Source organism: Leptodactylus fuscus, chromosome 6, assembly GCF_031893055.1.
Source record: "Leptodactylus fuscus isolate aLepFus1 chromosome 6, aLepFus1.hap2, whole genome shotgun sequence".
Lineage (NCBI taxonomy): Eukaryota > Metazoa > Chordata > Amphibia > Anura > Leptodactylidae > Leptodactylus > Leptodactylus fuscus.
Window position 1 is genome coordinate 169,101,684 of NC_134270.1, and position 14,712 is coordinate 169,116,395.

General features: G+C 45.6%; 1 protein-coding gene across 4 annotated transcripts in view; it reads left to right on the forward strand.

The window, feature by feature from the left end:
* The window catches only part of LOC142209013 (beta-1,4-galactosyltransferase 3-like), a 49,231-nt gene that overhangs the window by 16,782 nt on the left and 17,737 nt on the right, over nucleotides 1-14,712 (forward strand). For 2 of the 4 annotated variants that reach the window (XM_075277946.1, XM_075277949.1), the window contains exon 2: nucleotides 13,153-13,748. In XM_075277946.1, coding sequence (XP_075134047.1) covers nucleotides 13,484-13,748 — 265 coding nt within the window. In that variant the 5' untranslated portion in view covers nucleotides 13,153-13,483. Of the gene's footprint in view, nucleotides 1-227; nucleotides 250-12,996; nucleotides 13,075-13,152; nucleotides 13,749-14,712 lie in introns of those variants that run through there. The other 2 variants (XM_075277948.1, XM_075277947.1) reach the window with 2 other exon arrangements.

The following is a 14,712-nucleotide window of genomic DNA, read 5'->3' on the forward strand; positions in this document are numbered from 1 at the left end:
ATAGAGCAGTCGTACTCCGTCTCCATGTACCAGAGCTTGGCAACCTGAGCGCCTTGGCCCTGCGTCACCGCTGCCTGCCACATGTCCCCGGAGTCCTGCCCAATCTACTTCTCATTTCCTCTAAGTGCTTGGGAGTCCTGGTGTTCTCTCTGCCGGCACCGCAGGGTGTAATATACAGGATATAGCGGGCGATGGAAGTCTGGGAGACACGAGGCTGATGGCGGCCGGACCCTCTACTATGTACACAGGGTGAGCTCTGCTATATCTAATACTAAGAGAGTCTGAGGAGATGGAGGTGCAATGGCTGCAAGGACTGAGGGGGAACCATCTCCACTCCTCCTGCACTGATACATTGTAGCAAACGCTCAGTACACGAGAGAACTTGTTACATTCTGTAATGTATGTACACAATGACTGCACCAGCAGAATGGTGAGCACAGCTCTGTAGTATAATACAGGATAAGTAATGTAATGTATGTACACAGTGACTGTACCAGCAGAATAGTGAGCACAGCTCTGGAGTATAATACAGGATAAGTAATGTAATGTATGTACACAGTGACTGCACCAGCAGAATAGTGAGCGCAGCTCTGGAGCATAATACAGGATAAGTAATGTAATGTATGTACACAGTGACTGTACCAGCAGAATAGTGAGCGCAGCTCTGGAGTATAATACAGGATAAGTAATGTAATATATGTACACAGTGACTGTACCAGCAGAATAGTGAGCGCAGCTCTGGAGTATAATACAGGATAAGTAATGTAATATATGTACACAGTGACTGCACCAGCAGAATAGTGAGTGCAGCTCTGGAGTATAATACAGGATAAGTAATGTAATATATGTACACAGTGACTGCACCAGCAGAATAGTGAGCGCAGCTCTGGAGTATAATACAGGATAAGTAATGCAATGTATGTACACAGTGACTGTACCAGCAGAATAGTGAGCGCAGCTCTGGAGTATAATACAGGATAAGTAATGTATGTACACAGTGACTGCACCAGCAGAATAGTGAGCGCAGCTCTGGAGTATAATACAGGATAAGTAATGTAATGTATGTACACAATGACTGCACCAGCAGAATGGTGAGCGCAGCTCTGTAGTATAATACAGGATAAGTAATGTAATGTATGTACACAGTGACTGTACCAGCAGAATAGTGAGCGCAGCTCTGGAGTATAATACAGGATAAGTAATGTAATGTATGTACACAGTGACTGCACCAGCAGAATAGTGAGTGCAGCTCTGGAGTATAATACAGGATAAGTAATGTAATATATGTACACAGTGACTGCACCAGCAGAATAGTGAGCGCAGCTCTGGAGTATAATACAGGATAAGTAATGTAATGTATGTACACAGTGACTGTACCAGCAGAATAGTGAGCGCAGCTCTGGAGTATAATACAGGATAAGTAATGTATGTACACAGTGACTGCACCAGCAGAATAGTGAGCGCAGCTCTGGAGTATAATACAGGATAAGTAATGTAATATATGTACACAGTGACTGTACCAGCAGAATAGTGAGCACAGCTCTGGAGTATAATACAGGATAAGTAATGTATGTACACAGTGACTGCACCAGCAGAATAGTGAGCACAGCTCTGGAGTATAATACAGGATGTAACTCAGTATAGGATATATAATATCTGTACACAATGACTCAGGTTTTTATGTTGATTAATTATATATATTCTGTAATTGACTGGTCAAAGTCTGACCTCGGCAGCTTCTATCAGAGGCGTCAATAGTCATAACTTAGCTAATGTGGAACAATTAATAGTTAATCATGGCCGCTTCTTGCCCAATACTCTCTGAGAGCTTTGGTTGAATAATGGAATTCTAGAACAGTGGAGACTGACACTGTAGAAGTGTATGAGTGGAGGAAGTAGATAATGCAAATATCTACGTCAGTGTGTCTTGTGTAAAGCTGGGTTATGACCCTACTGTGTCTATTAGAGGTCCGGTTGGGTGGGTGCTAATAATAGGGTATATATTCTGGAATTTCTAGGTACTGGGCTCTCTGTTCTATCGCTATAGTGTGGCATTGCCTGATGGCGGGTGTGGTAGTTATTTACACTTGTTATCTGGAACTGGATGAACTTGTCTGGGGTGGGGGGCTGGGATCAAGGCACTTGACCAGTATGGAGACCACATAGGTGTATTCGGGTGTGTCTGTCCTTTCTGTGCACCCCTGTGGGCCCCTCTGTTATCTGTGTAGTTTAGGAGGTGTCTCTGAGTCTTATCTGTTTGTTCTAGATACAATTGTCTTCCATTCTCCTACCCTAAGCCGTCTCACGAGCGTTCTGGGAAAAGAGGTGCGTGCTGACCCTTACCACGGGCGTGACGTCATCTGACAACCACATCCGACTAATATTAGAAAGGTGAAAGTTTGTGTGTTTGGATGTTTGTGTGTTTGTTCCTCAATCACAGCCAAACGGCTGAATGGATTTTGTTGAAATTTCACACACACCGTCATATTGCCCAGAAAGGAAGGATAGGCTACTCTAAATGTGGGTCACTCACCCCAAATCGCCACCGCGACCCTCAAAAGTTCACTCCGGCTTTGCTGTAGGCGCTGGCATTCCGCCAGCCCAGGTCTTTCCACGCACCTCCTATTGGTACATGGCAGGGTGTGGGCGGGCTTTGGAGCCAGCGCTGCGGCACCATACGTTGCCGGCGAAGTGTGGATGGGGCGATTGACCAGGGAAGATGGTAGTCAACATGGCGGCAGCCCGCATGTTTCGGCTGCCTCTGCCATCCCAGGCCGCCTACACAGTGCCGGCATGCCGACCAGCTACACAGGACTGCTCATGCCTGTGATGTTGCGGCCTAGACAGCATGCACAAGGTGAGTCCAGTGGGGTGGGGGTGGCCGATGTCCGCAACGATCGTCCCCATTAACCCTAACGGTGCCTCAGTCACAGCTGACCGAGGCGCCATGTCCTCCGTGGGCGCTGCCATGTTCCTTCTCTGCTATGTTCCTACTTCGCGCTGGCACCCAGACCAAGCTCCGGGGCCGGCGTCACGTTACTATTGCAGCCGGGAGCCTTTCGCAGGGTCCCCAGCCTGTCGGTCTTTTGCTCCTACGCACCCTATGCTACGTAGCCTGCAATAGAAGCGCTGGTCTTATGCAATGCATTACTAATCACACACCCTGGGGTTCCAGACCCCTAGAGAGTGCAATAAATGCAGAAACAAAATTTACAAAAAAACGACCAAAAATAAAAACCTCCAAAAAAAAAAAAACCTGCTACTTTCCCTAGAACACATTAAAAACTCATTACATACTGTGAAACACATACATCTTAAGGGCGGCGCGTAGTGCTAGTAATACATATATAAGACATATATGTATTTGGGTATTAGGTAAATGCCCTCTCCCCAAAATTCTATGATCCCGTATTAAAGTGATTATTTCTATGCTATTGATCGCTGCAGCCTCTTTACGATCTACCAAGGACAGCGCCATCATTGTATAGTGGCTGTTCATGGAACTGCAGCTCAGTAACGTTCATTTGATGACCATGTGAACAACGGACATGAAGTCGGCAAGGTCAGGTTGTCTAACGTGTAGGGACATCTTATAGGGGTGTTCAGAGATTTTACAAAATCGGTCAGGGAGCTGAAAGCCCTATAAAAATAAGAAAGGACCTCCATTGCCTGCTAAAGGACCTGGACTGGGAGTGATGATGTCACACAACCATTGCTCATATAGTTACATATACCAGCGAGTCCAGTCCTAGTCTGTGGTCACATGAGCAATGCTTATGATGTCATGTTGAAATCCGGTTGTTCCACTCCTCCCTATTTTAATGGTATCTTCCTTCAGGGTAGACACCCATAGACTTTATCGTATAGAGACATTAGCCGCTCCCCTATTTTGGCCTATATCTAATCTCTATGGCCAGCTGATAGGACTGTCTGGAATAAAGCAAATCTCAGCGAGAAGATAACCAGACAGATTATGGTGCTGTATAGTTTACTATAATGGCAGGCTTATGGTCATAAATTCAGCTTTCCGAAGCTGATGAGAGAAATCCCGAGCAAACATTGACTAGATAATGGAGGCTTCTCTTCCGTGTAGCGAGCGCTCCAGATAACACGCAACGTGCAGGAAGACTGTACAGACCTGTCTCGTGTCACAGCTGATGCTAGTTCAGATCTGCGTTGGACAAGTAGAACGGACAAATGGACTACTAAAATAGTGAACGTCATCGGAGCCCATGGCCATCAACCATTCGTAGTCGTAGTCAGATACTGACAGTGACGTGTAAACGTAGGGTGCCTCTAGAGGACAGACAGCGCTCCCAGACGTGTTTGCGTTCCTGCCCGACAGAGAGTTTCTTGAGACTGCAAATTTATACAACTCTGGCCATTGTGAAACAGATGGTGGGGTTTGTGATTTCCACATCAGAGGTATCGAAAATTGTACTGCCACTATCATATGTGTCTTTTTGGTTTTAAAGGGGCTCGATCACTGGATTTTGGCTATTTTAGATAAACGTATGCCTGAATAGCCTTTAAAAAGGCTATTCAAGTCCTGCTAATCGTTTGTTAAAAGACCCCCCCCATTTTAATGAATTACCTTTTAAACGTATATGAAAATGAGCCCTCCGTGCACCGTGGGCGTTCCCGTGCACCCCTCACGTCATACTCTGTTCACACCCTCCTCTCTTGGTGCTTCTATGTAAGTCCCTCCTCCTGCTTTCGATTTAATGTCTCTTACCTGCTTCTGGAAAAGGACCTGTGATGACGTCATTACAAGGTCCTTCGTCGTCTTCTAAGTAGTGATCTATGCTGAACAGGGTCTGCAGCTCCCTGTGTCTTTCATAGATCTCCATGTGCACAGTAGATCTATGCTATGATAGACACAGGGAGCTGCAGCCCCTGCTCTGTATAGCTCACTACTTAGAAGACGACGAAGGACCTTGTAGTGACGTCATCACGGGTCCTTTTCCAGAAGCAGGGAAAAGACATTGAATCGAAAGCAGGAGGAGGGACTTACATAGAAGAACCAAGAGAGGAGGGTGTGAACAGCGTATGACGTGAGGGGTGCACGGGAACACCGACGGTGCACGGAGGGTCATTTACATATACGTTTAAAAGGTAATTCATTAACAAACAATTAGCAGGACTTGAATAGCCTTTTTAAGGCTATTCAGGCATACGTTTATCTAAAATAGCAAAAAATCCAGCAATAGAGCACCTTTAAAGACTCTTTCTTGTTTGCCTAAGGCTTCATGTACGTGAACCGGTAGGTGGCCTCAAAGGTGTTCTGAAATTTTATAGGACACTCAGTTGTCTGCATGAAGTCTTAGGCCACTAATGGCAGAGAGAGCCTTAAGGAGGAATTATTAATTACATCGATGTTACACTCTTTGGCCGACCAAAAGGGCTGGAGGAGGAGGCAGCTCGTAGTTGGAGAAACGTTACCAATCCTCGTCTTCAACATAAAATTCTAGTAAATGATATTCTACACTTATTGGTATTATGTCACTAGATACAAAGCTACCTATTTACTTTCATAGGAATCAGTTCCTGGAGCTTTACTGCTTCTGTCTGACCCTGGCCATCAAACATTTGTAGTTGTAGTCAGCGGTTTGGCTCTGAAACCTCAGGAATGAGCAAGAAGAAAAGCCAGTCGAGCCAGATAGGTTTGGTCTTGGCTGAATATTTAGAGAAGTAATGTGACCGAGCGGATTGAATCTGATGGGCCTGGGAAATATTTGGGGAGAAGTAGACTACCCCTGAGGTTCCTCCAATAAGGGGGCCACCTAGTTTGCTGATTCCTCCCCCCTCCCCCTCCTATAAATCGCAGGTCATAACTGGAAGAGCCTCCGGTGTCCATCGAGCTCTTACATACTCTCACTTTGTAAATATCCAGGAATCGTGCCCCGTGCCTCCCGCAAGCCGTAACCCTTGAGTGGAGAGATTCTCCGCAGCTCATGCATTAAAAATGAACGCTCTCTCCCTTCATGACGGCCAGCGCCGGCTATCCAGGTCAGTGCATAACACAGCCCATTGCTCATAATAAGATTTCCAGCAGATGCCGGAGGAGGGATAATGAGGCCATGGAGCCGATTTCATGACCCCCCCCCCTTGCCCAGACTTTCCGGTAAAGCTCGGTTTTCAGAAAATCTCCTAAAGCTCTTCATTTATTACCATCGGAAGGACGGGAAATGCACTTTAGCCGGAAGCGATGGGTGAAAATTGTATCCGTGATTCATCGCCGCCACTTAGCAAAATTGTCGCTTTACCATTTGCGTCATCCTATAGATTCGGAGTTAGCTGCGTTCACAATTCGGCAGGCTTCAGAGCTGAACTTTCCCAGCACTAGATAGATAGGTGATAGTCCTTCTCACCCCCCCCCCCATATAATCGTACGCTTGGTTTGGCTGAAAATGACTTGTCATTGGGGTGAGGAGCGGAAGCGTTTTTCGGCGGGGTGCCATGTCTGATCTCACGATCACTTTGGAAAACTGATCCTGCAATATGGTGGGCTGCGGCCAGATTAATGGGGCTTCCCTTAGGATAGGTCATTAGTATCGAATTGCTGGGGCAGGTTCTGTGGCCTCTTGACCCGAGCAGCTCCCGTCTCTGTATAGACAGTGTCTAACATCAAGAAGTCGGGGTGGTGTTGCAATTTGGACCGCCGTCAATCTGATAGGGGTAGCCTAGGGCCAGGAAAACCCTTCAAGGGGGTTGTCTGAGATTCTGACTATTCGGCTGCAGGGGATGGTTTAAAGGGGTTTCCGGGATCATAAAACGAAGGTCCTGTAGTGCTAGGGCCACAATATGTTGTCACTTGCACCTCTCCTCTGGTGGCCATCACCTCTGCTGCCGTTTATATAAGGAGTGGTGACATCATATCGATGCAGTATACAGGTGATGCTCGTGACGTCTCCACCGCAGCGATCTCAATACCATCCGCAACAGAGCGGAGGATGCAGGTAAGTATTGAGACTGCTGAACAAATGGTCGTAGAAGAGGCCGCTGAACCTGCCTGGCAGGGCTGCATTACGTTTTGTGATCCTGGACAACCCCTTTAATTGCACAACCAAGCAGTATTTCCCCTTCTCGTCCCCCAGGCCTTTCACTGTTGCCTTCTGATGTTTGTTGTCAGCCCTGCAAGGATGATGTCACGCTAACAACACACAACATATCAACAGCCTGGGGGGTGTAAAGGGCACCGTCCCCTGCCTGTGGCCCAATCCTAGACATCCCATTAATGGATCCCCCTCCCCCCCCCTGTATGAAAGTAGCTGCACTTGCTGACTCTTCTGTATGGACGTCCAGCTCTCTGACTACGATACACCCCTCGTGTGCCCCTCTCGGCCTCCTCAGGGTAGGTTTCTTCTATACTGACGCGTGCCATTGTTTTGGGTAATCTTTCATTCTTGTTCTAGTCTGTGACGCCAACGTCTAGTGCCAAGGTGCAGGGCCTGATATGGGCAGTCGTCCTGCAAAAGAAGCCTACAGTCAGGGCTGATAACAGGGAACAATAGAAAATCCATCAGCACAACAGAGGAGATAGACCTCAGTTTTTAGTAGTAGTGATGGATATTATGTCCTCGTGGCTTCCTCTCCCTCCCCATCGCTGTGTACAGATGTGTCGGGGAGCCATATGCAGCCCCTGAGGGCTCGGGATGTACCGCCTGTATCTAACTGGAGCGCAAAGGTAGTGGAAGGTGACTGCTATAATGTATAACACAGGCTAGGATTCATGTTGTCCTGGTTGGCTTGAATGTCACCCAGCTTTCCCAGAATACGCTCTAACTGTCTCTGTATATGTCTAATGTTTATTGAGCGAGACGTCTCGGCGGTCCTGGGACGGACAGTCCAGGCTTTTCCTATGGATGGATTTGCATAAATATGTAAGTGGCGTCCTCTCATCGTAGGCCAGCGGAGACGCTCCAAGACATCTTGAGAACATCTGTGTAGACTCTTCCGTCACATGTGGTCAGAGAACGTTTCGGAGGGGGCTTCCATGTCCAGCCGAAACCTTATGGAGATGAAGTGAAGCTCAGACCTCACTTTGTCAGATGTTGAAAACCGTAAAGCGACTTCTGTATTAACGGGGTATGGAATGGCAGAAATCCCATAGGGAGCACTGGGTGCAAATCCTTGACATGTGAACCTGGTCTTAGCTCTGTGCAGGTTTTAAAAAAAAAAATAGAGAATGAATACATGTTTTGACTGACAACAAGCGGTCTCCATGTTTATGGGTTGTCATCCGGATGGATTACCATTATGCAAATGGTTAAAAAAAAAAAAAAACAAGTCTGTGAGTTGGGAAGGGAAGATGTGCATGAGAGGATTGTCTGCAGTGAGTTATAGGCTCATTCATAGCCGACCTCCCCGGAGTCCCATCCTGCACTTACTTATAGTCAGGCAAAAAAAGAGACTGGAATTTAACGGCATTCAAAAAACCTATTATCATATTCCCTACCAGGGAGCTGTAACTTATTAAAGGAGGGGTCCTGGTCATCTATTAGCCAGAGCGGCAGCAAAGAACGTCTGTCAGCATGGAGGACCTGGCACCTCGCCGCACACAAGGACAGATCGTAGAGATCACTGGAAAATGTGTAATATTACTTTACTCTGAACTACTATAATACTGCCCATTGTTTACAAGAATATAACTACTATAATACTGCTCCTATGTACAAGAATATAACTACTATAATACTACTCCTATATACAAGAATATAACTACTATAATACTGGCTCCTATGTACAAGACTATAACTACTATAATACTGCTCCTATGTACAAGAATATAACTACTATAATACTACTCCTATGTACAAGAATATAACTACTATAATACTGCTCCTATGTACAAGAATATAACTACTATAATACTGCTCCTATGTACAAGAATATAACTACTATAGTACTGCTCCTATGTACAAGAATATAACTACTATAATACTGCTCCTATGTACAAGAATATAACTACTATAATACTGCTCCTATGTACAAGAATATAACTACTATAATACTGCTCCTATGTACAAGAATATAACTACTATAGTACTACTCCTATGTACAAGAATATAACTACTATAATACTGCTCCTATGTACAAGAATATAACTACTATAATACTGCTCCTATGTACAAGAATATAACTACTATAATACTGCTCCTATGTACAAGAATATAACTACTATAGTACTGCTCCTATGTACAAGAATATAACTACTATAATACTGCTCCTATGTACAAGAATATAACTACTATAGTACTACTCCTATGTACAAGAATATAACTACTATAATACTGCTCCTATGTACAAGAATATAACTACTATAATACTGCTCCTATATACAAGAATATAACTACTATAATACTGCTCCTATGTACAAGAATATAACTACTATAATACTGCTCCTATGTACAAGAATATAACTACTATAATACTGCTCCTATGTACAAGAATATAACTACTATAATACTGCTCCTATGTACAAGAATATAACTACTATATACTGCTCCTATGTACAAGAATATATCTACTATAATACTACCTCCTATGTACAAGAATATAACTACTATAATACTGCTCCTATGTACAAGAATATAACTACTATAATACTGCTCCTATATACAAGAATATAACTACTATAATACTGCTCCTATGTACAAGAATATAACTACTATAATACTGCTCCTATGTACAAGAATATAACTACTATAATACTGCTCCTATGTACAAGAATATAACTACTATATACTGCTCCTATGTACAAGAATATATCTACTATAATACTACCTCCTATGTACAAGAATATAACTACTATAATACTGCTCCTATGTACAAGAATATAACTACTATAATACTGCCCCCTATGTACAAGAATACTACTACTATAATACTGCCCCCTATGTACAAGAATATAACTACTATAATACTGCTCCTATATACAAGAATATAACTACTATAATACTGCTCCTATGTACAAGAATATAACTACTATAATACTGCTCCTATGTACAAGAATATAACTACTATAATACTGCTCCTATGTACAAGAATATAACTACTATAATACTGCCCCCTATGTACAAGAATACTACTACTATAATACTGCCCCCTATGTACAAGAATATAACTACTATAATACTGCTCCTATATACAAGAATATAACTACTATAATACTGCTCCTATGTACAAGAATATAACTACTATAATACTGCTCCTATGTACAAGAATATAACTACTATAATACTGACCCTTATGTACAAGTATATAACTCCTATAATCCTAGATGTAGCAGTGCTGTGCGGTGGCAGTAGTAGTGTATGTGCGGTGATTTCTGTACTCTCTCTCCCTCCTCGGTCTGGCACATACAGGCGGTAATACAGTGTGACAGGTGATACTGTACTTCTTACAGCGTTTGTTCGGCTCTGCTCAGCCGTGAACAGTTGAGCATTATATTTGTCGCCTTGTGATAAGTGAATTAGTGTTGTGTCTTGATAAATCTAGAAGTAATGGATGTTCTTCTGTGACTGGGGCCGGGATGTTCAGGAGTCAGGTGTATACAGCGGGGGATGGGGTTTATAACAGGGACTGTCATATACAGTAGTCTGTAATCTGATGGACATGCCATGTGAGGTTATTTATGGTCAGTCTACTATGGAGAAGATGTCGCCCCCAGCCCAGATATTCTACAGCAGATGGGCTGTCATACACCCTGTGGTAGTATTTCTCCTCTTCATGCAGGTTTACAATGGTCTATATATCGCTCTGTTTATTTTTTAAATGGCACTTTAGATGGACTTTACGACTTACTTATGGCCTCTTTTACAATCCTCCATTTATTCTAGACCTCTGGGTGCTGTCAGTGACCGAAACATCCACAGAAAACCCAGGGTAAATACCCGCGTCCTGCTGATAGGGGAGCACCAGAACCAGCATATCACCCCAGCCCTGCAGATAGATAGGTTACTGTCACCAGAACCAGCATATCACCCCAGCCCTGCAGATAGATAGGTTAGTGTCGCCAGAACCAGCATATCACCCCAGCCCTGCAGATAGATAGGTTAGTGTCACCAGACCCAGCATATCACCCTAGTCCTGCAGATAGATAGGTTACTGTCACCAGACCCAGCATATCACCCCAGCCCTGCAGATAGATAGGTTACTGTCACCAGACCCAGCATATCACCCTAGTCCTGCAGATAGATAGGTTACTGTCACCAGACCCAGCATATCACCCTAGTCCTGCAGATAGATAGGTTACTGACACCAGACCCAGCATATCACCCTAGTCCTGCAGATAGATAGGTTACTGTCACCGGACCCAGCATATCACCCCAGCCCTGCAGATAGATAGGTTAGTGTCACCGGAACCAGCATATCACCCTAGTCCTGCAGATAGATAGGTTACTGTCAGCATTACCAGTATATCACCCCAGCCCTGCAGATAGATAGGTTACTGTCACCAGAACCAGCATATCACCCCAGCCCTGCAGATAGATAGGTTACTGTCACCAGACCCAGCGTATCACCCCAGTCCTGCAGATAGATAGGTTAGTGTCACCAGAACCAGCATATCACCCCAGCCCTGCAGATAGATAGGTTAGTGTCACCAGAACCAGCATATCACCCCAGCCCTGCAGATAGATAGGTTAGTGTCACCAGAACCAGCATATCACCCCAGCCCTGCAGATAGATAGGTTACTGTCACCAGAACCAGCATATCACCCCAGCCCTGCAGATAGATAGGTTACTGTCACCAGAACCAGCATATCACCCCAGCCCTGCAGATAGATAGGTTACTGTCACCAGTACCAATCTGTGTTTTCCTTCTGTCAGTCGTTGCCTCTGTTGCTGAGTTGTCGCTCTTTTTTTGTGAATATGTAAATCTGCTCTTTGGAGTTACAAGGACGTCGCCATTACTCCGAAGAGGCAATTTGCATATTGACAGTAGAAAGGTAGTGGATTAACGTCAGACCAATACCTGCTGCACAGATCCAGGGTCAGCCACTACGAAATTTGCAGCTACGCCAAGCAGTTATTTTTGGCCAGTGCAGTGCAGGAGGTCACATCCTACATCCCTGAGCAGACAGGGCACATGGGAGAACTCCTTGGGGGCTGCGGGTCGTATAGAATGGAAACCAAACTGATGCTTTGTTCGGACATCATGTCCCCTTACCTTCTAGTGCACAGACCAGCATGCTTGGAAGTGCAGAAAATCAGGTGACTGCTAGGGCCAATCACTGACCGCACTGATCACGTGACATGACATCACTGCCAGTGATTGGCCGCACTGAGTTTGTGCATGTTTTGGGTCTGGGCAGCCCAGGCCCTCTGAAAAATGGTTTATGCACTGACGGACCTGGGGTGGGAGATTTTACCTTTAAGGTCCGACTGCAGGGACTGATGGTTGGGCTGGTTGGCATTGTTATCCGCTGACCAATGAATGGCCTCTCGTACAGGGGGGCAAATCTTTGTATCTTCGTCCCACCCAATGCAACGAGTGCCAAATATCCTTGACCGCCGTTCGGCCTCCCCACCAGCTTCACACATGTAATACCGTCCTAACCCAACTACTAACACCCCGACCTGTAGTATAAAGGCACAAGCGCACCTTAGTGACCACAGGGTATTATAGGGGACAGGGTGAAGGTCAGACCTGTAGAGCAACATACTTAAAGTAACCAGTCCTGTCTGGGTAGATATAGAGACCCCCACTCTTCACTTTGTGCTCAATCCACCAATCTTTATGCCTTCCCCTTTAAGAAGCTGTGCGGTGTGAAACGCGTCAGTCACTCTCCTTCTATAGTTTGATCCTTGCTGTAGGAATTTGCTTTGTTCCTGCCTTTTGTCTGCGCCCGCTCCCTCCTCTCTCCCTTTTATTCCTGGGACTGGTTGCCTAATTGCTGGCTGTGTGAGAACAGCGGCGGCGGTAGCACCACTCCTCCTCCTCCTCCCCATCCCCCCCCCTCTTCATCGTCCTCCTCTTGTTCTTCACTTCCTAGTGAGTGCCACAAGCTCAGCTATAGCGGGAGAGTGCCGGCCGCGTATAGGCTGTATCCAATATTCACACGGCTCCAGGTGATTCTAGGCGCCCCCTATTGCTAACCCCCCAAAACGCGTGACCGCCGTCTAACAACCTTCATTTATGTCTTACAGAATCCAACACCTGAACATGTTCCCCTGCCGACCCGAACCCCGATGAGACGCCGGCGACCTCTGAAGAACGGGACGTAGCTCATGTGCCTTACACCCCCCTCCCTCCCCTATATAGTATATTTTTGCAGTCTTCTCCTCCGCTCTTCTGAAGTTTCGCCATCTGGTTGCGATGCAGCCTGGAGAGGAGAGATGACACATCATCTTATCTCACTGGATCGGGAGACGAGCACAAACTTGCCACTTACTAAACCTTAAGCCGGCAGAGGCACGTGGAGTATTTTGTTTTTGTATTTTTTTGGGGGGAGGGGGGGTTCGCCACTTGTGACACATCATGGGCATCGCCAAAGGCAAGTACTTTCTGGTGTTCCTCTGCGTCCAGCTGGTGGTCATGGCTCTGCTCTACAAAGAAGGTTACCGGAGGCGGGTGGCGTATTTTTTTGGTATTTTTTATAAGAACGGACCCCAATCTCTGGTGCTCCTGAACCCCCACAACCTCTCGTTCCCTGGTGACGTTTACGCCAATCTTAGTTTGATATCGAAGCCTGCCGTGCGGGAGGATCTGCTGCCATTATGCCCTGAGAACTCTCCTTACATAGGTAAGTGGTCACGTGACTTAACCTGTTGCCGAAATCTGAACGTGACCTCACATTCATGTTATCTATAGCATGTGCTGATATACGGGCCCCATAGGAGGAGTCTTAGGAGTGCTTACGTTTTACCTGCACCGATACACTGTAACAAACCATCAGTACCGAAAAGAGATTGTTCTATTGTGAAGACTGTGATCCATTGTAACAAACCCTCAGCTTCTTTTTTTACGACTTTCAACCTCTCTGCTTGCTGTCAAAACCTGTCCTGACCTATGACTTCTCACAGCTGAAGATTTGTCACAGTTGCATCCAGTCCAAACAATCCTCAGGCCCGATTCACCTCTGCGCTCTGATTTCCACATAATGGATACCCGAACGTAGAGGTGAACCGAGCCTTAGTCAGGATTCCAGGCAGATACATTTCACCTGCACTGATACATTGTAACAAACCGTCTCTACAGAAGAGACAATGACATTGCATAGACTGAAATCCATTGTAACAAACCCTCAGCTGATTTACCATTTCCTGCTGTCAGGGATTGGGAATGTTCTCGTTCATCTTGAGAGGCTGAAAACTCGTCCTGACCTAAGACTTGTCACAGCTGAGGGTTTGTTACAGTTCTATCCAGTGCTCTGTGAGATAGACAGACAATATTCCAGGCTGCTACATTGTAACAATTGTATTACATATCTGGGTGTAAAGGGGCGCTCTCCTCGTACAGTGGTGTTCCTGGAGAGTCATGCTCTTGCTGGCAGCTTTCCAGTAATACCACCTGTTTATACGGGGGCAGCCGTTCACCAGATTTTAAGGAGATGCCAACCTAGGGGGTAGTTCCTTTATAGGGCACCCTGAACCCATGATACCGCCCCCATGACGGGCCTGACCTTGTCCTCAGCTAACTGCTCCAGTCCTCATACAGCTGCATCGAGTCCTCAGAACTGTAATCCTAGAGCGAGTGCTTCATGTCAA